The following is a 14,336-nucleotide window of genomic DNA, read 5'->3' on the forward strand; positions in this document are numbered from 1 at the left end:
TTCACTAGCTCCATGAAGTATCAACGTAGGAATACGCTACCTCATGAACTGCATAAGCCATCAGTACAATTTTAATACATTTTGAGCTTGGTTTCACCTTATTGGACATAGTTATTTCTGACCCTCGTGTAGAGAGGCATCATCACCTGTAATTAGGGTATGGGCATGCCTTTATTGGATAAACTGCTTTTTCACATGTGGGGTGATACTGGAATTCATGGGTGATTGAGTGCGCAGTGAGACAAAATGGGAAGTCACCACATTAATCCCCAGGTAACTCCATAAATGTGATAATGGAACCATTGTGTCTTTATATCATTCTGTCCTCTTAAGGATTCCTGGGGACAATGCAGACCTTACCCACCCTGGCTTTATGTCTGGTCAGGAAAAATATTACTTTGAGCCTATAATCACAAATACTAATATACTTTTCCAGAAAGGGGATTATTGGTCATGATGAATGTCCCTTGACCTCTTTGTAGGCAATTTTGATGGGCAGAAACATACTGACTTGCTCACAGGGTTAAATGATATTCCAGTTTTATTTTTATCACACAATGGAGACAGGAATAAAACTTAGTCTACCAGTAGGTAGTTTTGGTTTCTTTTTTTCTTTCCCGTCTGTGTTTGAGATTAAAATATCTTCACCACATGGTAACATACAGGGAATGAACCACCCTCCCATTGAAAGGGATGTAGCCCATATTGGTACACAAATCAGACCAATCTGAGGAGAAGTCATATAATTAAGCATGACACCCTTGGTGGGTGAGGTATTTCATCCTAAGAAAAGGGCATTTCTCATGTATCTGAATAGATAGATCTTTCTAGCCTTCAAGTATCGAACTAGAGTACTCCTTTGGTATTAAGTAATCAGTTTGGGAGGGTGTATGCTCGGTTTCACGTCCCCTCTCCCGCTGTTTTTTGGCAGGACTATGCAGAGCATGTGTATTGACAGCAACACATGCTAGGAAAAGTGTGTTACACACATTGAGAGCTCTCACATTTAGCAGTACTTTAACATTTGAACAGCATTCAGAGTAAGGGAAGTGGGTGTAGTATATGCAAGTTATATGCACTGATTCCCCAAGCCTCTACTTCCTATTAATGTTGTGAGTTGGTAGGGTCGCCCAAGAGGAAATTACAGCAGACTCCACAAGTCAACTGCCTCAAAAAAGCAGCTGACCTATTCAGGTTTGAGCCTGTTCCTCTGCCGTGCAGAGTGCTTATCCGTCAGTAGTGTGGAAAGCAGAAAAGTAGGACTTCAGCCACTAACAGTGACCTTGGCGGTCTAACAGAATTTAGTTATTGGTAAGGACAGTTTGAACAATTTAGGCAAGAGAAATCTCTCTGTATACCCATTGGCCAGCAGTTTTCAGAAATGTCAGGATTGGTAGATTTACACTTGGTGTCAGGCACCCCTGTCTAAACATTAATTGTCAAATTTTAATGACAAATTGCGTGTCTAAAGTGCTCTACACAATACATCTTTTTTCACCCCCTCCTTTATGGCCACTCACACGTGAGATCTCATTTTGAAAGAGCAAAATGTGTCATTAACTGGTGGGGTGAAAAGAGGGCCAGACAGAAGGCCTAGGTAGCAGCAGCTCATGCACATTTCTAGCACAAGAAAAACCACATCCTCGCTGGCATCTCGTTTTTCATTCTATTCTATTCATGGAAGACACTGCACCACAATCAAACTTCCTGAGCAGGAATCCAAGAGTGATACAAATAATGGGAAAGGCCCTTTTCAGCTATATGTCTGCAAAAATGTTTTCTGTCAGGGATGCCATGGTCTTGGTCCCTTTCTTTGGAGCTGGACAGCATCAAATAATTCTCTTCTGGCCTTTCCATTCTCCTTTAGGAGAGTGTTGACAGGATAGGGAAAGGACTGGTTGTGGATGGGACTTCAGAGAGTTGAACCCTGTGCCGGGGGAACATTCCCTCCATTTAAAGATGCTTATGTTGACTGATTTGACTGTAAGAGGCTGCATTCTGTGCATATGTGTATACGTGCAAGAATGTGAACAAAGGTGTTTATCTCTGAAAAAATTATATCTGTAAATTCAGTAATGTGAATTTTGTTCAATCATTAAGTACCTACAATTCGTTTAAGGAACAGAGAACAAACATTAGTGAGACAACCAATGTAACTGCTATTTAATGACACCAATTAAACAAACCAAATCTTACTACCTTTTGCATCTTTGGCATGTCGAATAGATTCCACTGTTTGCTTCATAACCCCATCATCTGCAGCCACGACCAATATGACAATGTCAGTAACGTGTGCTCCTCTAGCACGTATTGCTGAAAAGGCAGCATGCCCCGGTGTGTCTAAAAATGTGAGTTTTTCCCCGGATGGTAAATGAACTGAAAAGAAAAAGAAGTAAGCACTAGGATATTCATTGCACGCTGACTGACTGCATACATGTCATCTTAATACACATTTGCTGTCTCACTTCCAACAGCAAGAAGAATTATTAAGGTCCTACTTAACAAAAGTTACTTACTTGTAATCCTAGTTCTCCATAATAGGCATTTCCTTTGAATTCATAAACAGCAGAATGCCTCTGTCCATGCATGGGATCCCAAATCGCTATTAAACTTGCAACATCTTTATTTTTCACAGCATTTTTCCTTAAAAAGTATGCCTAAAAAAGTGGATATTAGAAGTCGCATTTTATCAGGCTCCAATTGTAATTTATAAGCTATAAACTACATTTGGCCCAGACCGCCCTTATTTTTTGTACCTTCACTTACCAGCAAACAAGTAGAAATGGCAGCGCTGCTTTTGGACTTAACAATAAGAAGAAACCTAACCAAGTTCCTAAAAGCACTACTAGAAGCTGTATAGTCCCATCACGCTTTGCAGGATCAACTAGTTTATTTTACTGAGCAACTAGACAAGAACCTTCGTTCCATTAAATTTTCTGTGTACCTTGTGTTACATGAGGGGGGGTTGGGGGAGTTTATGAAATGACGGAAAATAGGTATAATTAAGATTTACAAGAAAGTAACTTTTCCTTCCCCATTATGAGATTATGTTTGCTGCTCAAACAGAATATCAAGCCTGAAGAAAGTGGGAGGGACCAAATAAACAAACAGTAAATATGACAGAGGTGTTTTAACTAAACAAGGCCTTCAATTAAAAATGCCACCAAAGATTCAACCCTGGCGTCAGTCTCAATACAGCAACATTTGACAAAAGTGTCTAAAACCCTCCAAGTTGCAAAATTACAAATTTCTTAAATGGCCACATTTTTCATGAGAGCAACAGTTGCTGGTCTCACCTGGAAAAGCTGGGAAAACATGGAATTATACAACACACTACCCATCTCATGATGGATTGCTCTGAAGATGCCATGCCAATAAAGAGTCCTAGCTTACAAGTAGCTGTTTCAACTTATGCAGTTTATTGGTTATTAAGGGAGAAACATCACATAGGTTTGAGACACGGGCAGAGACCTTTGACAATTATGTGACTACAATGCTCCATTCGTTCACTCCTCCATAAGGTCAGAAGTACCCAAAGTGAGGGACCTCACAAACACCAATTGAGAAGCGAATACTTTGCTCGCTAGCTGAAACATTATAAGGGTATTGAATGTGTGATTGCTAGTTCTGTATGCTTGAAGTCAGGAACTTAATATAGGAAAATACAGGGATTCAGGTCCTGACGAAATCCCCGGTCCTTCAGAAGGCACAGAGAGGGCTGAAGCATGTTAACATGTTGAATGCAGGAGCAATAGGATTCTCCTACTGCACCGACACTAAGTTTTAATCATCTCTACACCACTCCACTATTAAAGAGGCTAGTTTATCTGGGTAGGCGATCAGGATTTTTATACTTCCTTCTTTGCCTAGAACCTTTACCTCTATCCCTGCAACTACCCTCAGCACAACTGAGGTTCCGCCTGCCATAAGAGGAATCTTTGGCGAGCTCGGGATGACCGATGATGAAGCATGACACTCAGGGGTGTGCAAGGTCTTCCTGAACATTTTTAAGAATAGTTAACTGATCCTGCTTCTGTTGACACTAGAACCATTTGTGTTGTAATAGGAATAAGGTTTGTCCAGAAATCAGGAACATAGAAGCTCCAACACTGAGCTTCCATCACGCTATATTTGCTTTGTGCGGTAATTGCAACATTTGGGAGGATGCAGACATAGCTGTGTCTCTCTTCTCTCTCATTCCCCAACCTCAGCCCTCGAATATGCAGGGTCCATATTGTGATACTAAATGTAATAAATGAGGAGGTAGAGAGAAAACCTCTCTGAGATGCTCAGGCGACGCTTAATCAATGGAACTGTAAAAAAGATGCGCAAGAAGGGCTTATGCGCTATGCAGCAACCAATCCAAATGTACTTTTGTAGAAGGAAACTGATAATCAGATGTGGCAGATAGAGAAACTCTTTCACTTGAAGGAATAATTTGCTCTCTTGAAACAGGACTTTGACTCATATGATGTGCATATAATCTCCAGGGAGGGTCAAGTGCTGATGTTGCATTTACTCAGGAGCCAGGCATTTAAGGCAACGATGGAAGGCAGTGATCGAGCATCTGGCCTGACATCCTGGATAACAGATCATGCCTCAATGGTAGCCTCCGTCAAAGTTCCAGGCATAGGAAAAGGAGTGGCAAGGAGCAGTCTGTATGCTGGAGGAGCGAGCAGGAGGGGAAAGGGGTAATAGGGGTCACGGGGGGAGGGGGAATAAAACAAATAACAAACAAACTTACCTGCAGCTTTCCCCGTCGAATTCTTCTTCACCAATTCAGGAAAGCACAGACTACCAGAGTGAGAGCAGGTTCAGGATTGGCCTGAGTGCCCTCAATTCATGATCCAGGACAGACTGAGTCTGTGCCTGCTTTGTCCAAGCCATCTGCGTTGCGCCTGGCTGGAGAGAGCTTTCACTGAGCATGATGGTTTGGATGGGCTGGGAAGGTCGGCCAAACCTCATGAGCAGTGATGGGAGTGCACTACCACTCCCATCAGTGCCTATCACTACCAGGCCCCACCCACAAACTCGACAGGAAACGAAAAATCAAACGAGTGCCGTTTTATTTTTCCTTTCCTGACGTTTTTGGAGGGGGGGGGTTCAATGCTCCTCTGCCTTAGCGGAGGTGCCGTGATGGGGGTGGGCAGTCTGGAGTACTAGAATCGCACTGGTTTGGTGTTGTTTCAGTTTTAAAATTTCTTTTAGATTTAGTAAAGTTTGGGTAAAATAATGCAGCAGTTTTTCTGGCCATTTATTTGTAGAGCATTTAACTTCGACTTAGTAGGAATCGGGGGGAGGGGGGGTCAGCAGTCTGTGCTTATTGTTGTGATAAATATGTCCATATCTTGTTTTCCCAATGTATCAAGGCCTCTGAAAGCCCCTCACTGGTTAAATACAATTGTGCTCTTCTTGTAGAAGCCTGCTTACATTGTCTATCTCAGTGTTACGTGGTCAATGAATTGTCAACTCTACATCACCAGAGGTTTTGTCGATAAGCCCCCTCACTCTTGTTGTTTAAATAATAAATTGTTGTTGTGTTGTTAGTCAAAATCAAAATAGAGTCTGATCTGACGAATAGTAAAAGCAGTTTAAGAGCTAAGGGGACAGCTCAGAGTTCCAATATGTTTATCTAGTATGACTGCTCTGTGGGAATCTAATTATTGTGTGGTAAGACTGTTCTATGGGTCTTATACTGCCAGAGCATCTATGTGAATTCCACAAACTCAAAGAGTCCAAAATGAAGGATTGTGTCAGAAGAGGTTTTTGAAAAAGTACCCCTTAGCTACCTAGGGCACATCTACTATGTTATCCCACTCTGCCAACTTTTGGCACTACTGTTTCTCCAGCAATCAAGGGAGCCCCAATAATGGCAGCAAAAAAGAGACATCAATATGGTTAACATAAAAAGTCTTTCCCGACCTTTACTTATGGATTGCTATAAGTCAGAGCATAATGTTAGACACATAAAATCTTCTTATTACTTAAACAATTAACCTTATTCTCAAAACAGTTTCAGACATTATAATGCCTATGCAGTGGAGACAATTAATTCGCACAAACCCAACCCCCAATATAATATGCATTTGCAAAGCAATAGGTCTTGCATTTGCGAGAGTTTAAGCTATTGACATTGTAAATGACAATGCCTTTTATCTGTTTTGCTAATTAACAAATAAATAAAAGGCATTTTCATTTACAATGAAACCTCAAACTCTAGTAAATGCGAGACTTATTCAAAGAAGCGGCCACTATTGTCCCAGGCTGCTCGAAAAGTGAAAGCACACATGGCGCGCTGAATGTTGCAGTAAAGTATGCTGTGCCTGCAGTAGGAGAAACTAATTAAAGAAAATAGTGCTTACAGACCAAGAAAGACGTACTGTGTAACAAATGAAGTAAAAGGGCAGTCCTCATGGGAGGTTACAAATTAAGACAAGGTGGTAGTAAGGCAGGTCCAACAAGCCTATAAACGAATCCAGAAGCCAGCAATTACGAAGGTCAATGACACAAGCCAGTGACAAATATGGGCGGAAAGTGGTGGGGCTTCTATTCCACACTCCAATACAGCAAGCCGCAGAGCAGCGCATGCGCTGCCCAGGCTCGCCCTAAAAATGTTAAATTGATCCCGGATCAAGAATAGGATCCATTCCTATAGATCAGTTTCTTAATCTTTTGACTTCTGCACACCCCCACCGAATCAATACTGTAATCCGGGGATCTCCAGTGAACTCTTATTGGGTATAGGAAACCCCCGGTCTAAGCAATTTCTAAGATTTTGACCTAAAAACAATACACAAAAATACAAACAAATATATACACTAAACTAATGCTCAAATATTGAAATATTTTGTGTAATTTACAGTCAAATATGTAAAAAATCTGTACATTTTCAATTTTGTTTCTTTATTTATATGTACTTTATTAATTGTAATTGATTAATTCTAATACTTAATTTTGTAAAACAGTCAGGGACCCCAGAGTAGGTCTTGTGGGGCTATGGGGTCCTCAGTCCACAGCTTTAGAACCACTGATGTAGGTAATGCATAGTTTAAAGATTCAGGAATACTCGGGTCCACAATCTGTGAAACCAATTAAAACACAAAAATGCAGGTTATGGTGAGTTTCGTGACATTTGTATCACCTTTCTCAGGAAATATCTGAGACATAATCGAATCAGCAACAGAGGAGGCACTTTCAATATTTGTATGAGGTGTTTTCTCATAATGCTCATTTTATATGAATGATGTCCTGATTTATTAGTATTGAAAAGAAAATGGAGATTAAATTTGTTACACAATCACTATTTATTTCCCCCATTTTGGTGTACCATGTCATATATTTAAAATGTCCATATATACCAATCAGGCTTTATGCCACACCGTAATCCCGCGCTCAACCTACGACGCCTCCATGGAGTGCTAGGACGATGCCACACTATCCAGGAAGACACGGTGGTGGTATCGTTAGATGCCGCAATGGCATTCGACACGCTTGAGTGGCCTTATATGATAGCGGTTCTCAAAAAACTAGGCTTTGGTCCTAATTTTATTGGATGGGTACGCCTCCTCTATACTGCGTCCTTAGCACAGGTGGTGGTGAACAATAACGTTTCGGAGGTGTTTACGTTGGAACGGGGAACGCGGCAAAGCTGTCCTCTTTCACCCCTGCTTTTTGCCCTCTCTCTAGAGCCGCTGGCGGCCTGGATACGGCAGGATCTTTCCTTGCGGGGGCTTAAATGGACAGACAGATGGGAGGACAGGATTTCGCTTTATGCGGACGATATCCTCTTATACCTCGCGTCCCCTTCCAAGTCCCTTAAAGTGGCCATAGACATTTTTACCAGTTTTGGGAGAAACTCGGGTTATAGCATTAACTGGGGGAAATCACTCCTTTATGTCCTCCACGGAGACCCCCCGGAAATTCCGTGCTCGTGTCCGATTGCAGTGGCCATGGAGGGATTCATGAATCTGGGGATTTTCATCTCTAAAGATAAGATGAAGCCCTAGGAAAGGAACCTCCTGCCGCCTCTGCAAAGGTTCAAAAGGGATGCCACAGTTTGGAAGAAAATCCCGCTGTCCCTATTGGGTACTTTTTGTACCGCTTTTGGCCGCCATAAGTGTGGCAGGGTATGCTCAGACGTGAGTCCCTTGCTCACTTTGCCACTGGATTCAAGCAAGCCGGGCTGAAGACGGCTGTAATGCCAGAAACCGGTCCTCGGAAGCTTGTTTCCGGTCCAGGGAAGGCATGGCTTGGCAGTTCGGGCTGGACTGTTCCCATGAGGCACAGGGTCAGACTGATTTGCATATAGCCATGTCTGAACTGGGGTGGCAGAGTGGGCTAAAGAACGGTGATGAATTAAACCCAGATCTTTTGACTGGGTGTGAGTGTTTGATTGGTTCAGATGCTCCGTCCATCACCACCCCCTTTTTGTACCGTCCCTACTGGGTAGGGCAGTGCTTTTTAAGATGATGGCGCTGCCACGATTTTTATATGCCCTCCAAAACTACCCCGACTTAGTCCCGCATAAGTATTTCTCGAAACTTAAGGCCACCCAAAGAGACCTTTTGTGGGTTGGTCCGCCTCGAATATCACTCCAAAAACTCACATTGGGTTGGTACGACGGGGAAATGGCGCTCCCAGATATTCGGAAATACTATTGGGCAGCACACCCCTCAGCTTTAAATCAGGGCACGTACAGTGGTGGGGAAGATCCCGGATATGGGATGGATAAGTGGCTCCTCCCAGGTGGGAACTTAGAAGCTGCACTCGATTCTAAACCAAGTAGATACCCCCTGACAGGGCCCACTAGACACTCAGTCCAACTTTGGCATATTGTGCACCGTAAACTGGGATGGGCTGATAAACTGACGTTGGCTACCCCGCTTTGCGTCTCCGAAAAGCTGGGTACATTGGGGTGCACCAAAGGGTTCCGTAACTGGGACCTGATAGGGATCTCACATATAAAAAACCTATGGGGACCTGATGGGGTGATTACATTTGCGTCGCTTTAGCGCACCTATGATCTAGCAGAAACATAACACTTTCGCTATATGCAAGTTAGGCACTCCCTCAAAGCAAACATCCCGCCCGGGACGACACCCCCAGAATCCTCCTCCCTGGAGGACAGACTACTGGACGGCCACCTTCCAGAAAAGGCAATCTCCCTCACATATAAAAAACTTAAAAATCACACCCCAGACCCCTTGCTTGCACTCAGGGGTAAGTGGGAGGCGGACGGTCTTGAAATTGATGACAAAGAGTGGAGGGAAACACTTGCCTCTCCCAGGAAGTAGCAATATCAGCGAAGTTAAGACTGGTGCAGTTGAAGGTGCTACACCGTGTTTATATCTCCGGCACCCAATTGGTGCTGATGGGCAGGAGTGAGGAGGGGCTCTGTAGACGACGGTGTGGGGAGGTGGGAACCTTCCTCCATATACTATGGGAGTGCCCTCTAATACAAACATACTGGCAGAAGGTACACAATTGTATGCGTGAGGCCTGGGAGGAGGAATTACGGCCCGAAGCGAAAAGGTGTCTTTTAAATATATGGGAACCCACAGATCTAACAACCAAGGGGAGGGTGTGGGTGTCGCTGGGACTAGCAATTGCAAAGCGCAATATTGCACGCCTATGGGGACCGGATACACCTCCAAAGCTCACGGCATGGAAGAAAGATATGGACTGGTGCATGCTGCAGGAGTGGACAGTGTATGTGGCCCAGGGCTGCCCCCGGAAATGGGTAGCAGTGTGGTCCAATTGGAACGAATATCGAGGCAACCTATGTGAACCTCCCATTGTCAACGCCCTTGATGTTTGGTTAACGCCTTGACTGGCCTACGTATTGATATGTATTGATAACATCTTGTATGCTATGGAACCAGCAACTGTATACTTCATTACTACTATGTATAAGCAAACAGTAACAAATGCAATCATTGTGTGTATTGACCACTAAGTTTACTTCTGAAATAAAAAGTTAAAAAAAATTAAAAAAATGTCCATATATTTATATAATTATGTATTCTTATGAAAACATCCATTTGAACGCTCTTATATCTTAAGGGTACACAAGTCTGATCTAAAAGTAAATGAACCAGTCCCTTGGAATACATGTCCTGACCTATAACAAAACATAACTAAAGGGTGGACAAGATATTTTTGGTTAATTCACAATTTCTCCAGAAATTCCAGTGGTGGCCTCGTGTGGAGTCTGACATTTCGCTTTAAGAAAATGACCAAAGACCTCAAGCCTAAAAGGTATGAAACTGTAGACTATTTAATGAAGTGTTGTGTTGCTAGGAAATCTATGTTTCAGGATCTCATGCATAGGGAGAGCTAGTCTCCAGTTTACGAACAGCAAAGAAAAACCCATAATGGATTAATTGAGAGTACTTGATCATTTTACCACTCTTCCTTACAATAGGATACCACAGATTTAATAACACTGTAACAGGAATTTTACAAAAATGAAAGTGGCAGGCAGCTGACATTTTGCAGGAAAAATTCAATGAAAATAAGACTGAATTCCTATTAATAATGAAAGGTCATTGTAGGTGTCTATACTGTACTGGATGAATGTAAACAACTTTGTACAGGAAGGTGTTGCAGAAAAATTAGTATTTTGAGTTGGCTTACAGCCAGAGTTTCTATAGATGTCACGTAAATTATTTCAAGTGATGTTCAGATGATACATTTATCATTTTTGTTCTGTTTTTCACATTTTCATAGACATTTTAAAGGACATTTGAAATTATACATTTTGTTAGGTGATTGCTGGGGTTGAGGTTAGCTTCAGGTTTTAAGCACCTTTGTTCCAAAACCAGATCTCTAAATTTAAAATAATTAAAAAGTGGAGGACAATTCCCAAAAATGTCATCAGCCGCTCTACCCTTGCAATCAACCCTACTTTGGACTACAGCAATTTAAGGCAGCAAAGTAGTTTGAAGACAGCCGTGTTTGCCAAACCTGAGGGTAAAGTATAAGCTAGTAAGAATAATGATGTTCTCAAAACATGTCTGCTGTTCCCCTCCTCTTAAAGGAAGTGTGCTTTTCCAGCACGTAAAGCGGCCAAACCTATAATTTCAAGGAAGCCCAGCCAAATGCAAAGCCACCCTTGCCCAGATTACCAAATGCTCAGCTACGAAAATGACATTACATCCTGCTTATTCATCAACCTTGTGTTCATTATTTACTCTCTCTTTACTGATAGCAAATATACAAAAAAGAGTTGGTGGAGCGGATTGTTTAGAAGAAGGTGGCCTGTTACACACAGGAATACCAATGTTTCTTTGAAGTATCCATACATCCTACTTGGGTAGTGATGGCCAAGCTCTAGATTTACTCTGAGGTTCGCACTGCTGATGTAAAGATTACAAAATTGAAAAAACAATATAGTTAAACTGTAGAATTAAGGTCTACACCACATGCATAAAGGGATTAATAGTGAACATCCAGATAAATAACAATTGATAAAGGAAAATCAGAAAACAAAAGCATTAACAATGTAACTGAAAGTAACAGGAGGAACACATTAGACATTCTGAATTTAAGTACAACTTGAGGATCATGAAATTGTCAGAGACACCACAGATCTCAAAAACCAGATGCAGAATCTGATATTTCAGCTTGCCTGCTGTAGTTAACAGGTTTGCCATTGAGGCATGCAAGGCTTTCAAGAAAAGTCATGATTTCAGGGCCTTGTGAAATGGAGGATCAGACCTCTGGCAATAGGGCTTGTGATCTTCCCTGGTGTTTCAATTAATACACTGTTGTTGAATTAATTATAGAAGGATTAGGAATATCTGTTTTGGTCAAATTGTCCCATTTCAATTGTTCTACCTTTATTACATGTAAATAATTTGATGTATCTCTGAATGGACATTCAGCTTATTTTATGTGACTGCTGTGCCATACTGTATTTTGTCCTACCTCTTAGGGTAAACGTTGGCAGAAAGGCCAGGCAGCCCTGGAGATTCAAATATACAAATGAAGCCTTGGATAGCCAACTACTCACGGCCCCAGTAAACAGCAAAACAATATTCAGGTGCATCTGCGCCTAAAAGAGGGGTTGCAGAGGAAAGTACATTCTACTGTGCCTGTCGTCTTAGACTTCTCAAAGGCAATAAGAAAGCCTCTTCAGTGGAAGGCTGGTGCAGGCACCTCTATCAGGGAGGTCTGCTGCATTCCTATTAATGTGGTTTGAAACCATATAAATCCCTGTGAGCAAACCTACAGCTGTGCTGGTTTCCTCTTGTTGCAATTAAAATACTAAATTATTTTAACAGTGTTGTTCATTAGTATCCCAATGACACTTCTAAAATGCCTTGACACCTTTGGTTCTGTTTCACGCTAAATAAAATCACTAATAAATAAATATACCTGATGACATTTAACTTCTCATATATGCATTTGAGGGCAGTGTGGCTTGTAGCACCACATTCTGCTCCATTAAGTGAATCCTCTTATTGTCCTTGGCTGGAAAGTCACAAGAGGGTATTAGCAGAGTCTGCCTGTAATGATCATTGAAAGAGAAGTGTGTTCTACTCTTCTGCCTTTATGGCCACTACGTGGAGGTAGAAATATTTGCAGTGCTGCTGCCAGGAAGACTGGCATTAAAGGAATGTTGTTCTCACATTATTGTGAGGGCTCTTAGTAAGTCAAATATAACTGAAGTTTATAGAGAAGTTGACACAAAACAGGAACATAGAATATATATGCAGCCCTTGTTATGATTTCTATAGTGGAACTGATGGCATCTGGTAGAGAAGGTTTTGATAGTCTGAGTTACTAATCATGAATAGGTGAAAGAGGCACAAGATCTTCTCTATTTGACAAGAGTTTAGAGGCAAGATAAGTGAAAAGAAAAGAACCAGTTCTGAAGAGTAACTTGGGTTTATGAAACACCTTGTGCGGGTCTCTCCTATACTTATATATGTCCGATGGAGACGCTGTTAATTTCATTTACAAGGCAAACTGGTGCCTTAGTGTTTGCTCTAGTGGTTCAAAAATAGACAGACGGTGGTGAAAGCAATGCAACTTATGTCCTTAGCATTGATAGAAATCTCAACATCAAAGGGTGTCTTGAGTATGTGGGTGACAAATATGTCAATAATAAAGTTTCTCTCAACAGAAATTACCTATTTGTGTTTCCGAGGAGGGGATAGGGACATTGGAGTAGGTCTAGAAATCAAAGGACACCTTGATGCAGAATGGAAGTAAGTTACCCAAGAATAGAGTACAATCAACTGTCTCACTCTCACCCACTTGAGCAATAGAGGGTGTTCCAGAACAAGACAAGACATAATGACAAGACATATTTCAGTTTTGTGGGAGAAAGCAAAGTTCTACACTTCTTTGCCTTCATTTTGCATCAGTAGACAGCTGAGTAGAGTCAATCAGTAGTACCTGGGCTTTCAGGAGCAAGGAAATACATTTAGCTTGAAGGCCATCTTCCTATTCGCTTGAGGTTCTGTAGTTCAGTCCCCTTAAATCATGGCAATAGATCATATGGACACACATAAAAGAAACCACACTGGATATGGTTTCTTCTTTCCACACTTAGAAGAATTTTTAAATAGGAACAGAGGGGAAAAGGGATAAGCTAACAAAGGAAGCAGCAGGGCCAGCCACCTTAAAATAGCACCACCAAATTCTCTGGGCGCCTTCCACAGTAGTGCTTTAGATTAAAAAGTGACTTCTTTCTTTTGGTTTTGAAACTGTATTTTATATATGAATATACTTAGTTTTCTAGGTTTCCAACAAAATATCCTAGCATTTAAGACTGAGAAGTACAGCCTTATGCTTGATGTGTGTCAACTGTGAGTGAACCACCAAAATCAACTGTGTTGATTTCAGTAATAACCCTCATCAAGCTGATGTGGGTAAAATATAATTAGTAACTAAAAAACAATTGTGCCACCCAGGCTGATCGGACTGCAGAAGTGATATAGAATTTTAAGTGTAGGCATGCTGCCTACTCTTTTTCTAGAATGGAACAAAGAGTCCCTAAAGCTCTAAACAATGTTGAAATGTTTGCCCATAGGGAACTAGACCATGGATCTAGAAAATAATCAAGCTAAATCCCTTGATACTGGAAAGCATAGAGTGTTCCGCCCAGAAGTTCCCAGATGAAACAAGAGTGCATCTAAAAATATTGAGACATTCATTAATAAATTTATATACTGGCTTCAGACATTAAGATAGTGCAAGTACCAGGGTTCAGGACGATGGCAGCGAGCAATTGTCTTATGCGCAGGTGCTCCTGTGAAGGGCTTGGACTAGGCTCTGAGTAGGACGTCTGTAAGGGCCTCATTGAAGGGGTGACTCCCAGCTGAAGC

At 41.7% G+C, this 14,336-nt stretch overlaps 1 protein-coding gene across 3 annotated transcripts in view; it reads right to left on the bottom strand.

Moving 5' to 3' along the window:
- Positions 1-14,336, bottom strand: part of MTIF2 (mitochondrial translational initiation factor 2) — a 348,454-nt gene that overhangs the window by 212,975 nt on the left and 121,143 nt on the right. For all 3 annotated transcript variants that reach the window (XM_078649490.1, XM_078649492.1, XM_078649491.1), the window contains exon 6: positions 2,200-2,376. In XM_078649490.1, the coding sequence (XP_078505616.1) occupies positions 2,200-2,376 (177 nt within the window). The remainder of the gene's footprint in view (positions 1-2,199; positions 2,377-14,336) is intronic.

This window comes from Lissotriton helveticus, chromosome 6 (genome assembly GCF_964261635.1).
Source record: "Lissotriton helveticus chromosome 6, aLisHel1.1, whole genome shotgun sequence".
NCBI lineage: Eukaryota > Metazoa > Chordata > Amphibia > Caudata > Salamandridae > Lissotriton > Lissotriton helveticus.